The sequence below is a fragment of the Corticium candelabrum genome, chromosome 7 (genome assembly GCF_963422355.1).
Source record: "Corticium candelabrum chromosome 7, ooCorCand1.1, whole genome shotgun sequence".
Lineage (NCBI taxonomy): Eukaryota > Metazoa > Porifera > Homoscleromorpha > Homosclerophorida > Plakinidae > Corticium > Corticium candelabrum.
This window is the reverse complement of record NC_085091.1, coordinates 4,704,572-4,720,039: the sequence shown is the minus strand read 5'-3', so window position 1 is coordinate 4,720,039 and position 15,468 is coordinate 4,704,572. Positions and strand designations below refer to the sequence as shown.

The window sequence follows — 15,468 nt, the reverse complement described above, 5'->3', positions numbered from 1 at the left end:
ACATTTACAACCATTCTATGTATTTTTTTGGAGTTTGTATAGCAATAATTTGCTACGCTTTCGTGATGCGGTGATACGTCATGGAGAGACCTCATTTTCGTGTCCCGACGATCTATCTCAATTTATTCCGAGAATAAAAAAACTAGCAGTCTGTTATCACAGTTGCAAGGTAAGCCTCCGAACAGCAGATCTCCATCTAGATTCTGTAACTCTAGGCAGTGGTACGTTACAGCATGTCTACCGTTTGTATACCTAAGCAAGTTTTACGTATATGTGTCCCTGCATGTGCGTGCGTCCGGATCATTCGCGTGGTATTGAATGTGGCGTTAGTAAGAAAACTTGTATTATTATTCCGCCTTTTTATGCAAAGATGAAATCTATGCATAGTAACACCAACGCAGTATCCTTGGTACGCGGAATTGTCCGCTCATACATTGTATGGTAATATAACCACTTGTAACTCTGCCAAATAGCCTTCCAGAGCTTACTTGAAAACGCAGACATTGTGTTTTTATGACATGGGATGCGGATCAATGTAAAGATTTTAAAATCATCGTTAGGATTTATAGTTTCAAAGAAGCGACGAAAGTCCGAATTTGGTCACTTTTCTTTATAGAAAGTTAAGGGGCCGGTCACTTTTATCTGCATTTTCGGAAGAATGGCTTTATTCTGGGGTACCAAAAAATTTGTGAAAAATTATGCAGGCGTCGAGATTTGTGTGTCTTGGGACCATTAGTGGCGGATTTAGACAGGAGCATTGAGAACACGCCCAGCTCCTTCGAAGCAACCTCAATTGCTGTTGCTGTATTTCTGTGCGCAATTGCAAGGTTCTGTCTCTGCAGAAATACCAAAACAGTAAAAAAGTGAAGCATCGTTTCGTAGCTTCCGTGTCTCCACATCCGGGATAAGTAAGTATTCGTAGCTAGAACGTAGCAAGCCCGTAGGCTGAGGAGTTCGGGGGTCGAACAAATCCTCCGCACGTTGAGAAAGTCCGCTTCTTCAATGAACAGGGTTTCTACTCAGGAATCCCGTCTACATTTAAGGCGTATGGAATTAGGTTCTTTTAACATTACACACCCTCATCTTACATGTTCTACTGAATAACGAGTGCTATATTGTAATGTTAGGAGTATATGTTACAATTAGATCACCGCCAGGACAACTAATACCGTAATTTCGTTGCTGCATGTACGCTCTCGTATACCACAACAGTATTACGAATTGTTATCAGTATAAGGCGATGATGTCGACAACAACTTAACGGTAGAGATCCGGGGAATAATATAAATCGACATAAATACATACATGCATGCATGCATGCATTTATACATACATACATACGTACATACGTACATACATTCATTTGTACATACGTACACACAAGAGACGCTAAATAGTAAGGTCCAGGTTCGATACTGTAATCAATATTCTGCAATCTAACACTACTGTATCAGAAGTCACAATGATGTACTTCACACTTGCTGTACTTGCTGTAGATATATGCTGTAGACAGAACATGACACTGCGGAGAGAGAGAGGCAATTCTTTGTTAGTTCCTAGCCCAAGGAAATTTATGTATGTGGCCATCCCGCACACAAACTCTTATCCGAAGATCCCGGATGTTGCCAATCTTCAACTACACACTCTAACCAATTGAGCCACACACATACATACATGCATACATACATTCATACATACATTCATACATACATATATACATACATGAATACATACATACATACATACATACATGCATTCTGCTATTGTCGGACACACGCACATGATACACTCTTCCGGCAGTTGCTTAAATATAGCTTTCACTATGTCTTCAGATGTCACGCCTTTGGCAACCAATCTGACCGACAATGGCCTCTGCAACTTGTCGGCTGCCATTATTTCTTTTCTTGATCGTGGTTAGTCTTCCGATCGATTAGGCTCGCAATCTACGTAGCATGTCGGTTAATTAATATACCTTTCTGTCGCTGAAGTTCTCCAAAATAACTTGGAATTCACCGTGTATCGGGTAGGCTGGCGGAGTTAACAAAACGTTGTGGCATCCTTCGAGCCTCGCAATACATAAATATATACATTTTTTAAATTTGTTACAGGAGCCCATAAGGCCCAGGTTAGATACAGTCACTAAGCACTTGCTATGATACTTTACAATCTAAATCTATCAGCAGTCACTGTCTTTCACCATATGCTTCAGTTTGCTGCTTGGACAGAACTGACACTCCGGAGACAGAGGCAATTGGATGTTAGTTCCTTGCTTAAGGAAACTTATGTATGTGGCTCTACCACACTTGAAATCTGAACGAGATGTCCCTGATGTTGCCAATTTTCACCTGAACACTCTAAGCAATTGAGCTACATACATACATACATACATAAATACATACAAACATACATACATACATACATACATACATGCATGCATACATATATACATTTTGTACCTACGTACATACAAGAGCGCCTAGGACCCAGGTTCGATACTGTAATCACCATTTTACAATCTAACACTACTGTATCGGAATTCACTGTCAGAAGCCACTATGATGTACTTAACATTTGCTGTACTTGCGGTAGATACTTGTTGTAGACAGAACATGACACTCCGGAGAGAGAGGCAATTGTATGTTAGTTCCTTGCTCAAGGGAATTTATGAATGTGGCCCTTTCGCAAGCAGACTCTGACCCAAAGGTCCCGGATGTTACCAATCTCCAACTACACACTCTAGCCAATTGAGCCACATACATACATACATACATAATTACATACATGCACACATACATGCATACATACATGAATTCGATTAGTGGCCGCGGCCTTCATTCTTAACAACGTTACGGAACTGCGGCCTCAATTCATAATTCTCTATTTTACAATGTGACACGTTGGTACTTGGACGTCACATTTTTTCTGTTGACGTAAGTTGTCACTTTTACAGGTGCCAATTTTAGACTTAATTGCCACAACTTACGATAAATACTTTGATAACGAGTGTGGTTGAATGAGAGGCATGCAAATGAAGCTCACAAATGCAACGTGCGAATTACGGATGCCGTACAACTACAATAGATACTTTGATAATTATAAACATGTGCGCTAGGATGAGATTGACGTGGAAGCATCAAAACATTTTGTTATGTGGGCGTGGCCAGTAACTTTGTTGCTATTTCGCCCTCAATTCGAGGGCGGCCTGTATTTTTAACATGTTTGTTTAGCTGCAGCCTATATTCAGTCTACGGAAATAGCCTGCGAGTTATCTTTCAAAACAATACCCGGATTACCTGCATCTCGTTGTGTTACAATGTCCCGTATTCGGATGCTTGATATGTCAGCTTCTTTACTGATAATCTGTGTAGCTACCAGACCTTTTTCTTCTCCATTGTCGCAACTTGTAGTGAAAAGAAGGTTTGGAGCATAAATTCAACGATAGGTAGGATGCAACAGAAGACGAGGTTTTGTAGGAGACGGACGGAAGTGGACGCGCTTTGATGCTGTCACCGCTGTAACGTTGTGGTGCAAGCAAGTAGGCAAGAATCAAAGATAATAATATATTACAATATATATCCAGTGTATATAACGACTATAATCCAATTACAGTAAGACCACTCCTTACATCTCTCTTTCTTTAAAGTTTCAATTACAAGAAAACCCAACTATGTGTAAACAAATAAAACAGTTATGTGGTGTAGTCTTTTAAATAACCCAGGTCTTTTGATAGTTCTGCCGCTCTTCGTTTGTTGTGTTTTCTGTTTGTCTTCTGCAGCTGCTGTTTTCTTCAATGTTGGTGCTCAATAGTAAAGTATGTGTGAAAACCATTCAATCCTGTCGTCACAATACGCATGCGTGTATTCCCTTGACGTCAAGTCACAGCGAAATCACAGCGATCACGTAGCGAGATTTATAGGAAATTCGCTGTGCGTTTTGAACGAAATCATCGCGACACAGCTGTGAGTGCTTCGCGAATCCGCGCAAAAATTTAATGAATTCCTACGAAACTTCACAATGAATACGCTTCGACTCGCCATTAACAAGCAACGATCTTGAAACGCTTTTGTTTCGATTTCGAAGCGTCACTAACGCGAGAAACGTAATAGATACGCAGCTGATTCGCCGTGGCATTCTGTCATGGGAATGTTAGTATACATTAATTATTTACGTAACTAGCTACTCAACAACTTTCTTTGCATAACATGATATTGTACTCGTTCTTCTCCAACCGACTATGACACAATCAGGGGCATAGCGTGACCTCTAGAAATGGGGGATAAACTTTACAATGCTACGGAGTACGCCCACTTTTAGCGACACGCCCATTTTATTGTCTTCTAATTGACTGATACGGTAGAATCAATGGCATGTCCAGACTGCAAAACGTGATATATATATATATATATATATGGTTTTGGACAGGCTACATTTGGTCTGTCATGGAGAGTAAAATAAAATAAATATATTTAAAAAAAAAAAAATATATATATATATATATATATATATATATATATATATATATATATATATATATACACACACACTATACAAGAATTTTAAGAACTCTTATTCTGAAAAAATATGTAGGGATTCTTTCAAAATAACAGGAACAACATCTATAGATAATATAAACCAATGCCAGACATCATTAGCTAATCCTTCCAACCACACATTCATTTTTTTAAGCAAAGAAAAATTAAAATTCTATTTTTTAAGTTTTTAGGAGTCCAAAAGCGCAACCTAAGGTGTGTCTCTATTAGGGCCTGTAATTATAAATATTCTGGAATTTATCGCGTTTTCATTAGCGTTAATAATTATTAAACCTGTTTAATTAAATGTAAACTTAATTATTCAGGTTTTTTAACGGTCACGTGATGGTATACCATGTATCATAGCGGACGTTCCACGAATATTGATCCTAACATTTTAGAGCCTAGGCAGTTGAAAATGCAATGGCAGTTAAAATAGAAAAATAAGATTTTTGTTTAGTTACATAGTAGCATACTATAACGTATTACTGAGTGAATGAGATTGTCTGTATAGACTCAACTCTCTGCTATTTCTTTTACATTTTACGTTTTACTTTCGCTAGTTAGTTGTGCATATTTAGCAGCTTACTGGCAATAACACAACATAAAATAAAAAGAATCTAATACAAAATTGAATAATTCTTAAGTTACTTTCAAATTAACATTAAACTATATCATTAATATTACTTTCAACTCCAAAATACAGGCTGCACCCCAACACGTCTTTCAGTTTTTGCAAAAAGATAACGTTAATATCAAAAGCGACAAATTTCTGTGCTACAGAACGGGGCGAAGAACTAAAAATTATCAAGTTGTTGATCGTGCTCTTTAGCGCGCGTTAGGCCAAATCAACGTAAATTTGCTTTTACTGCAGTTTCGTAAAGCAAATAGATCTACGTAGCAACAGCTGAGTAACCAGAATACAGAGAAGCGCTCTGAAAAGCCAAAGTAGCAAGCCATGTGCCACCAATTCCTACATCTATCTATATTTTGCGGAATTTGTCTATCGCTGATCTTCTACTGTTTCATGTTATGGCACGGTATGGAGAGACCTCGTTTTCGTGCCCCGACGGTCTATCTCACTTCATTCAGAGACGAAACAACTAACAGTCTGTTAGCAGAGTTGCAAGGTAAGCCTCCAAATAGAAAATTTTCTTTGGTACTCTGGACAGCTTTGAAGTACGCTACAGCAAGTCCATTGTTTGTATACCTACGTGTAAGTAACGTCTATGTATGTGCGTGCGTCATGGTCATTTGTGTGAGATTGAAAGTGCCGTTAGTAAGACACGTTGTATTTTGAAGGCGCTTTCAAACTATCATCAACACGCTAACCTTGGTATGTACAAATTGCCGCCCATACATGGTATGGTATCATACGGTCTTGTATACTCCGTCAAATAGCATTCGATAGCTTACCTGAAGACCTATAGGCTGCGAATTGCGCATCGTATAGGTTTCAAAATCACCGTTAGAATAGTTTCAAAGAAGCGACTAAAGTAAAAATTTGTTCAGTTTTTTCCTGGAAGACTAAAGGGCCGGTCACTTTAAACTGCATATTCGGTGAAACAGGCTTTTTCTGGAGGTACAAAATCTGTTCTGAAAAATTATGTATATATGGGTTGCGATTATGTTTGGGGCCCGCAGTAGCGGATTTAGATAGGGGCATTGAGGACACACGCCCTTCTTCAGAAGTGCCGTCAATTGCTCTTGCTAGGTACTATATTTCTGTTTGCAATCGCAGGGTTTACACATTACAATGACAATAAATTGTAAAAAAGTAAAGCGTTGTGACGTAGTTTTGGTATATCCTGGGAATGACGACATCCGGGATAAAGAAATATGGAGCTAGCTAGGACGCGGTAGCGAGTAAGCATTATGCCCTTCTGCTGACTCCTTCCTAAGTACTGCGATGCATGTTTTCGTGTAATTTAAATGCACTGCAGCGAAAACTATGCAAATACAAAAATATATTTCTAAGTCAACGATTACGAAGCAGGTGGGTGTGAGCGTGCGTGCATGGGTCTGTGTGTGTGTGTGTGTGCGTGCGTGTGTGTGTGTGTGTGTGTGTGTGTGTGTGTGTGTGTGTGTGTGTGTGTGCATTTGTGTGTGTATGTGTGTGTGTGTGTGTGTGTGTGTGTGTGTGTGTGTGTGTGTGTATGTGTGTGTGTGTGTGTGTGTGTGTGTGTGTGTGTGTATGCGCGCGCATGAGTTTGCATACATGCACAAATGTCTGATGTATCTGGAAATTCTGTGGTGTCGTGTAAAATTTCAACTTTCATTTTGAAGAATCTCGAAAACATTTTGCACGTGTGAGAGCCTTCATCGGCGACAGATGCAAGAGATTCCGGCAGCCTCTTTCCAAGAAAGAACTTTATCATTTGTACAAACGTGTCATCGTAGACGACAATCACAAAGCTATCTACTGTCCCGTCTGGAAGTCAGGTTCGACTTCTTGGAGAGCAGTCATGCATGTACTGAAAGGCTCGTTCGAGAGTATCGAAGATGCCGTCAAATCAGTTCATTTTCTCGATGGACTGACAGTATTGCAATCGTACAAGAACAGATCAGAAATCGAATACAAACTTAGAACATACAAAAAGTTTATGGCTTACAGAGAGCCAATCAATCGTTTCGCAGCAGACTATTTGATGTTGCGAAAGAGAAAGGAAGGTCACGACCGACAAAGTCGTCAAATAGTAGAGTACGCTGACTCCGTGAGAGGACGTAGCGATCCCAAACATCCGTGGCAAAACATGAGCATCTGGGACTTTGCCACGTTTGTGTCTCGTTTCGGTAACGACACGACGAAAACAATTAATTTAAACTTTCAGTGGCGACCACAAGCTTTGGCGTGTTATCCGTGTCACATTAGCTACGATTATTATATTGATATGGAGAGTTCAACCGTTGACAGAGACAGTCGCTACCTCTTGAAAATGATAGGCGCACCGCATTGGCTAAAGATGCCTCACTTCAATCCTACCACTAAAGACAAAACTCCGTATTTATCTCAACTTTCTGAGCCGTTATTCAATAGTCTTGTGTCCGTTTACTACAACGACTACGAGATTTTTGGTTATGAGAAACCAGAACTGAGTAGAATGAAACCCTAAATCTAGACTTTTCAATATGGCTTTAGCAATGTTTAGAACTTATTTCAATGATATTTACTGCGCCGATGGTACCGTAGGCTTTATGATCATCACTAAGTAACTAATAACGATAACAATAACAACACTAATAATAAATTTTATTGTACTACATCTTCGGTCAGTACAACATAGCACATATGCACATACATACACCGAAACTACGCTAAGTACAACCAAAAATGCCATTCATTCAAATTCTGGTTTGAGTACTTTATACGATAAAGAGCTTAGTCCTAGTAGTCGACCAATTCTGGCCTTGGCAGATCACCGTATTCACGTTTACTGTGTAGAGCACTATGAAAGGAATCTTTTCCATTATAAGTCTTTTACTGCCATAAATTCTCGGAACCAACAGTCGAATCCCTCACGAATTGTATCACAGGATTTCATACCCAAACCTCTGCAAATCACCTTTCTCCATGCATTATTTAATTCACGCCTAGCCGCTCCTTTAACAAGATTCCACAGATGAGCCTTTTAAGACAACAATGGCGAAAACCTGTCAATCTAAAAGCGTGTTCATACTGAACCAAATCATGATTAGTTTGACGTTAGTGCACTAATGCTACTCGTTCACATGGATTGTAAGCATGATTAGTGTAACATCATTCTACGCCATTCTAACAGCGTTAGAATGGCGTTAGAATGGCGTTAGAATGACGTTACACTAATCAAACGCTGTAGAGAGCAGTATTACAACCGCATTAGTCAAGGATGCCATTGCCATCCATGGTAATTTTGCCAATTGTGGCACCAGACTTCAAAATATTGGCACAACAGCTGGCAAGGAGTAACGTAGTCTCAGCAAACAGCTAACGCTGTATAGAGCATTTTGCAATCGTTTGATCTCTATATAACAGTCTGCTTGTCGTATTCGATTTTTCGATTTGGGACTTGGTCAATTTGCTGATATCACTATTAATATTAATCATGTGGCAACAAAGACAGCTTTGAGACCACAATTTTAGCACCAGCCATAAAGAAGGCCTGCAACACTGTTAGCGGCGTTACTGGTTGCACGGGACTTTGACACGTGAGGTAGTACAAAAAGAGCATGCTGCCGATGTTTCTAATGTGCTGTTGTATGTTTCAACATAAAAACACAGTAACAACATGGCGACGTAAATGGAAGCACGAGCAGATGTATACTACGTGCGTGCTTGTACATGTGACAACTTCCTGACGTCCCGGAATGAGCTGCCAGAGAAAGCTAACTAAATGTTTCTTTCTTCAAAGCTAAAGCAATGGATTCGTCAAGACAATTCACGCAAATTCTTGCCGAATATGACGGATGTAAACTGTCAAAGCTAATTTAACTCACATGCTCACGTGACTTACTAATCATAGTTAGCGGTGTGAACACGCTTGCGTTAATGTTGGTCTAATCATAGTTAGCCTAACCATAGTTAGTTAGTCCAAGTGTCGTTGTGAACACGCACTAAGATTGTAGTTCAGACTATCTCTTCATTGCAAACTCGTCCAAGTTTTCTGGCAATGCCTAATACATTACAACTACCATTAGTACTTTCTGCAGAAATACCTTAGGGACCAGTAGCGTTGCCGTTCTTTAAACCGGATACTGCCTCCCTTAACTCTTCCAAGACGACTTGCAAATTTGCACTCTTATATTACATGTTGTCTCATAGTTCTGTAACTCTTCCATAAACGATTATTGAAGACGCTTAACATTGGTTCTGTTATGGCTGTTTGCAAATTCCTCAAAATGCTGTGCCATGTATACAGGATCTCAGATTATGTAATAGCTTTACCATTTTGTAGCTAGAGCTATATGACTACCTTTACAGACCTGCAGTGGTGTTTCTCTTCAAACTCCTAGAGATATCACTATGGCTTTCGTCCTTCAGTTTGTCTGCAAAATTTTTTCCTCGGCCATAGCTTGCCTTCGTTTCAAATTTTTGAATTTCTGTTTGCAAAAGTTTCTGGTACCACACATGTTCTGTTACATAGTGCCTTGAAGAAGCATTCTCTCTTGGCTTACTGGTTACATTCCACGTTTGTAACTGATCTTCTAGCTTATTTCTTTCATCGCTTAAAAATCTCCTTTCATCTCTGACGACGAAATTCCCCTTTTAATGAAGGCGTTTGCAGCCAATGCCATTGCTTTATTACATTATCATAGTACGACCAAACAATGTCTATAGCCATGACAGCACGTTCACATATCGTTACAAACTGCGGGTTCACATACCTGTTGCATAGGCACATTATTTATAACGATTGAGTTATTGCTGTGCACCAAATTTTCTAATGCTTCAAATTCGAGTGACTCCAGTCCAGGTACTCTTTACCAGACCATTTGTGCACTGGAGGTTCCCTCTTATCATCTCCTATACCAAATATTTCAGATAAAACTGACACGACAAACGGTAGATAATCAGACATCCAGATTTTATTACTAGAGACTGAGAAATAAAGAAGCTCATAAGAGATATCAAAGATACTAGAGCATAATCAGTCCAAGAGGTACAAGAAAGTTCATCTAATGCACAATATACGAATTTGGTCTACCCCTGAAGGCAAGGCCATCTTTTAAAGTGAGTTTTGGCATAAACGAAAGTAGAGCAAAGCAGAAACGTCCTTGTTTCTCTAAATCGGGATGAAAATCTCTAGTGCAAATACACGTATCAAATTCCAAAGAATGCAGAATGATCTCCAGACATCCCAATTGTTCCATAAAGTTATCCATTGATTCTTGATTACCATAATCACATATGTATATAAAAACCGATAGATTTGATAGTTGAGACTTTATCAACACCGCTACTATCCCGTCACTATTTGTGTTAAATTGAAAAAACTGAATTCTGCAAGTTTTCGTGCAATTAAGTGCTACTCCACAATAAAGGTTTTCAAATAAACTTCTTCAGATTTCATAAGTGAGACGGCACCTACAGCAACAATACTATGATATTACTATAAAAACCAGTAAAGTCTAACGGCATAAGCTTGTGTTCCCGTATTGCGACTAAGTCATTATGTCTAAATTTATCTCCCACTTCATCTATTAATGACTTAACATCTCTACAATTATAACCTGCAATGCGCAATAAGCCATCTCTACTATTCCCACTGTAAACATTACCAATGCTTCTGTCCGCATCCAACTGCTGTAATTGCAACTACTCGTCATCCTGATAATTTGAATTGGCACTCTTTGACTACATACGCTATTTCCTAACACTGGTCACATAAACCAGAAGTTTTCATTTAATACTTTATCTTTGTCTCCGATCAATACCCAAACTCTGCTGCTTATGGAATCTTTGATCTTATAACGCAAGAGACAGCGTTCCAGTAGTTGCAAAGTATAGGCACACATATATGATTCTATTTTTGACTTTGTAGTACGTATCATCCGCCAACTGGCCCACATATAGATATCCCAAAAATCTCGAGTTTTCTTCTAGTTATCCTAGCATCTATTGATTCAGGATTAGACAGACTTTTTAACCACTTACTACTTTAATGTTTCTTTTTCTCATTCGTTCAACTAACACACAGTCATCGTTTACTGACCATTTAGCCTTGCTCAACTCTTCTTTTGCCTACGTCACCAGTCTTGGAGAAACTTCTATCCTAGACAGGATGCACAACCTAGTCTGGGTCAATGACTTCCCCAGTGTTCTCAGATAGATTTGAAACCATATTTGACAGCAAGACCTCTGCATACGTTTGGTGACTTGTGTTTGTAGCATCCTAGCTTCGTCTGCTCCAATCAGCGTCCAGTATTCGCTTAGAATAAGTGACATATCCCACTTCTGTTACATATTGATAGGTCAATAAATCGGGCCGTATAACTGTCTCAGGCTACTGGTAATCAAGATGTGAACCAGAGTGTGAACATAACAACTGTTCGTTACTACATATTTCCTGAAACATATCTGAGAGCCAGAACAAACAATACGTAGATTTGCTGTTACAGCTTGGGCTTGTTTCTTGTGTGTGCCGACATTTTGCCTCGTGAGTTCTTTAATGCGTGCATCAAGTTCAAACTAAGCTGAAAGTCGTCCTTCTGGAAAAAATTAAACTTGATTAGGCGTCCATCAGCCGAATGATACTCGCGCACAAAACGCTGTAAACCTGCAGCTACAGTCTGCTGCGTGGTAGGAGGTGGATTCGGCTTTACATCCTGCTTCCGAACTTTATGCGCAAACCGTACAAGCCAGTACTTCATTTCTCGATTGTTCATAACATGCAGATCATGCATGTATACCGACCGGGCGCTCCCTATTTAGTTGGCTGCTTGCTTCTCCCTTTCTTCCATGCGTTGAACGCTCTAACCGCTCAGGTAGTAGCCTTTGTGATGTTAGGGAGAACACGCGAATCATGAAACTTCTGTAAACAACTGAATAAAATGGGAGCTTGGTAACGAGATTCAGAAGACTGCTATAATCAGAAACAACATCAATGTCAACCAGTTTACAAGCTTCCAGAAAATCATTAACTGGCAATTCTGCTGCATGCTCAAGTAGATTTCAGCCTGGGTAAGCTAAGACAAGCATCTTCATTTGCTACACAAATGATTTGAATTTTGCGCATAAAGAATATCAACGCCTCAGCTAGGTGCTACAAGCCGGTTATAGAACTTCAGCCAACTGTATAAACGAAATAACCGGATGCACCCAAATCGTTAGCAATTTGGCTTCGCCCTCGTGCCAACTTGTTGGAGGAGCAGTGTTTATTTTGTTTATAAACTCGCCAGTTTTCTATAACTTATACTTGAAATGAACATAACTATATAAATATATTATTTATATAATTTAGACTTGGACCAAATTATAGGGACAGTCCGCTGTGTGTATGTACTAACACAATAATTAGATCACGATTTACCAACTATCAATATTCCTGAGAACTTAATAGTTACCGAGTTGATTGTTACGTTACTTGAGAATACTGTAGACCCTAAATATTTTTCTGTTACGCTTGACATTGCAGAAAACGAGAGCTAAAAGTGTATGACGTCATGATTGTGTAAGCTTCGTAAGTTAGGCTGTCTCTGATTTTGTTTAGTGGCTTTTAAAATTGCCGGTTTCAATAACGCGAATGAAAATTGAAGCTCTTCACTAGTTCTTCAGTACCGAGTGTTCCCGTCTCTCGCCCTCCTGATTGCGTCCAAACGTTGTGGAACATATTCTGCCAAGTTCCGGACACACGCGGTTGGAATCTGCTGCCACGCCACTTGTAAAGCATTTCAGAGCTCAGCTGCAGTTCTCGGTTGGCAAATGTTGGAAGCAGTTTTGATTTCATGCCACAAGTTCTCGATTGGATTCGATTTTGACAGCCACTCCAACAGTGTGTCATCATGCTGGCGCAGCCATTGTCTTGTTGACCGAGACGTGTGGATTGGCGCGTTGTCCTGCTGGAAGACAAAGTTTTCTCCTATCAGTGCCGCTGAGTCTGTAAGCATGTGCTCCTTCAAAACTTGTTGGTACTCCGTGCTGTCCAAACGACCTTCCAGTTTCACCAGAGACCTCACTCCATGCCAATACATCTATCCCCACACCATCACACTAGTCGCCTGATGGACCGTACGATCACAACAATCAGGGAAAATTTCTCACCTTTGCGACGCCAAACGTACAGAGCACCATCGTTTCCCATGCCGACTTTTGACTCATCTGTAAAAGGAGCAGATTTCCAGTCATCCAAAGTCCATTGTGTGTGAGTGGTTGCCCATCCCTGTCGCAAACGCCGATGGTTTTCTGCTAGCAGTGGCATTTTCTAGGCTTCCGAGCGTTCACTCCTCTCGCTGAGACGAAGGCGGACTGTTCTACCTGATACCAGCTTGCCGGTTTCTTTAGCCAGCTGATACGAGAGCAGTCGTGATCGTGCTCTGCGGTTCTGCAGTGCCATTCTCTTCAGTCGATAATCTTCCCGGATCGTCGCTGCATTTCCACGTCCAGGTCGTTTTTCATAATCGCTGCTCCATGGAAAAGCAGTTGCAGGCACTGATGAACCGAATTCTCAGAGCGGCGGACAAAAGCTGCGATATGACGCACAGAGTGGCCAACTGAGTGAAGGGCTTCAATTTTCCCTCGCGTTTTTGGACTCAACTGGTTGCCTCGAGGCATCGCTGCAACTTGTCAAATATCGCACGGAACAAGACTCTGCAATTGCGTGCAGCTGAACGTTCAAGCTAACTTATCGCCTAAGTTTGGCGGGCTGAAGAGCAGCAGTTTCAGTGCAGCTGGCATTTTGACGGTAGCAGTTTGAGATTGTGCTACGTAAACATGGACATGAAGTGGCATGTCGGTGTTCTTTGTTGCTGTAACTTTTTTAGCTTTTTTCTTAGCAAGATTGTTTTGTTAGTAATTATTATTTTATAATTTTTGAATACGTTGACGTTTGTTATTGCTTAAAATTGCAAAACAATTCAAATTGTGATGACATGCGCAGAATCAATGCGCATAAATAGATGATTCGCCTTTTTTATAATGTTGATAAAAGAACTCAAAACATTGCTTTCACTCTCTACTACAGAGCATTCTTAGATTGTATGCCAAGAATGGGCGTTAAAAGAGCGATGAACGTGTGCAAAGACATAAAAGTAGGAATGGCCGTCTTCCTTTTTCAAAGCAAACTAGATGAGCAGTAGGTAGTCAGTACAGCTGCAATCTTGAACTCAAGCTATGTTACATACTAACTATTGCGCAATCCATGAAAAAATTAAATTCGAAAAACATTTGGTTCTGCTAGAGAAAAATTCAGCGCCAAAGTTAGACTACACACAAAAATGCCAGGTGTCCCTATAATTTTGTCCGAGTCTGTACATATTTCTGACCACAGAAATCATTTTAATTAAGCTACTTGACTTGTCAGCTCTTCAAACATGCCATGTGTCTAAACTTTCTCAACAGATCATCCGACCACTTCCTAGACTTCAAATGCTTGTCTAAATCCTTTGTTGTATTTCCCACTTTGGTTATCAGCTGTTTAAGATATTCAATCTTGAAGACGATGTTATTAGTAACATATATCATTACTGATGGTATCTTCTATTAAATCCACATAGGTACACATATATTGCCTTATTCCACGCATTGATTCCAAAGAATTTTAAGACTAACACACTAGTATGTTCCATATTCTTCTTCCCCCATATTTGCTCTTGGATTTTTCTCTTGAACGTGAACTGCATTCAGCATTGCTTCTTTCGCTCAGAGCGCTGTAAACCAAAGCTCCAATAACAGCTGTCAGTCTGATTCTATAGAAAGGTGCGTAACTTGTTGAGTGGAGCCAAACACCTGCATATGTTGGTCGCGAGTCAGAACAACCCAACTTGTCAACTTTGAACGTAGCACGTCAATCACATCAGAAACGACTTCGTTCTTCTTATATTTCCTCTGGATGCCAAATTTTACACTTCTTGTTTCTGATATGAGCCGTACTTGGCTACAACTAGCACGGCTACTAATAGTATTTCCTTGGAGCTCTCGATAAGGTCAGCATCAAATTCGCCAACAACTGCTTCTCACACCGTATCCACATAGTCGATCCGCAAAGAGCGTTATTTGCGCAGGCGAGTTTAAAATATAGTTTCTAATATCCCGGGACTATGCGCTTGCCTCAGCGGAGACGTCTAGTCGTTTGAGCAAAGACGATCGAGGATCGTTACGGCCAGCAGCGTGTGCTGAAACTATGAATATTCCGAATATCTATCATTTCTACGAGTTTGACTGGAATTGTTTGCGTTTCAGATGGAAAGAACGCGAACACTTCAGGAAGGAAGGTAACTTCTTTGTCGTGCACTTTGTCTCTTGCGT

At 40.1% G+C, this 15,468-nt stretch overlaps 1 protein-coding gene across 1 annotated transcript; it reads left to right on the top strand.

Moving 5' to 3' along the window:
- The first annotated feature begins 5,571 nt into the window (after positions 1–5,571).
- Positions 5,572–7,642, top strand: LOC134181718 (carbohydrate sulfotransferase 9-like). Its single transcript, XM_062648986.1, has 2 exons — positions 5,572–5,659; positions 6,816–7,642. The coding sequence occupies exons 1-2, from the start codon at positions 5,572–5,574 to the stop codon at positions 7,640–7,642; spliced, it is 915 nt and encodes a 304-aa protein (XP_062504970.1).
- Positions 7,643–15,468: the final 7,826 nt, after the last annotated feature.

What these genes read in the sequence shown, in the direction of transcription:
- LOC134181718 (XM_062648986.1), top strand. Translation starts at nt 5,572, where the DNA reads ATGGAGAGACCTCGTTTTCGTGCCCCGACGGTCTATCTCACTTCATTC. An exon ending in TCTGTTAGCAGAGTTGCAAG is followed by an intron (nt 5,660 to 6,815) that starts GTAAGCCTCCAA and finishes TTCATTTTGAAG; the next exon opens with AATCTCGAAAACATTTTGCA.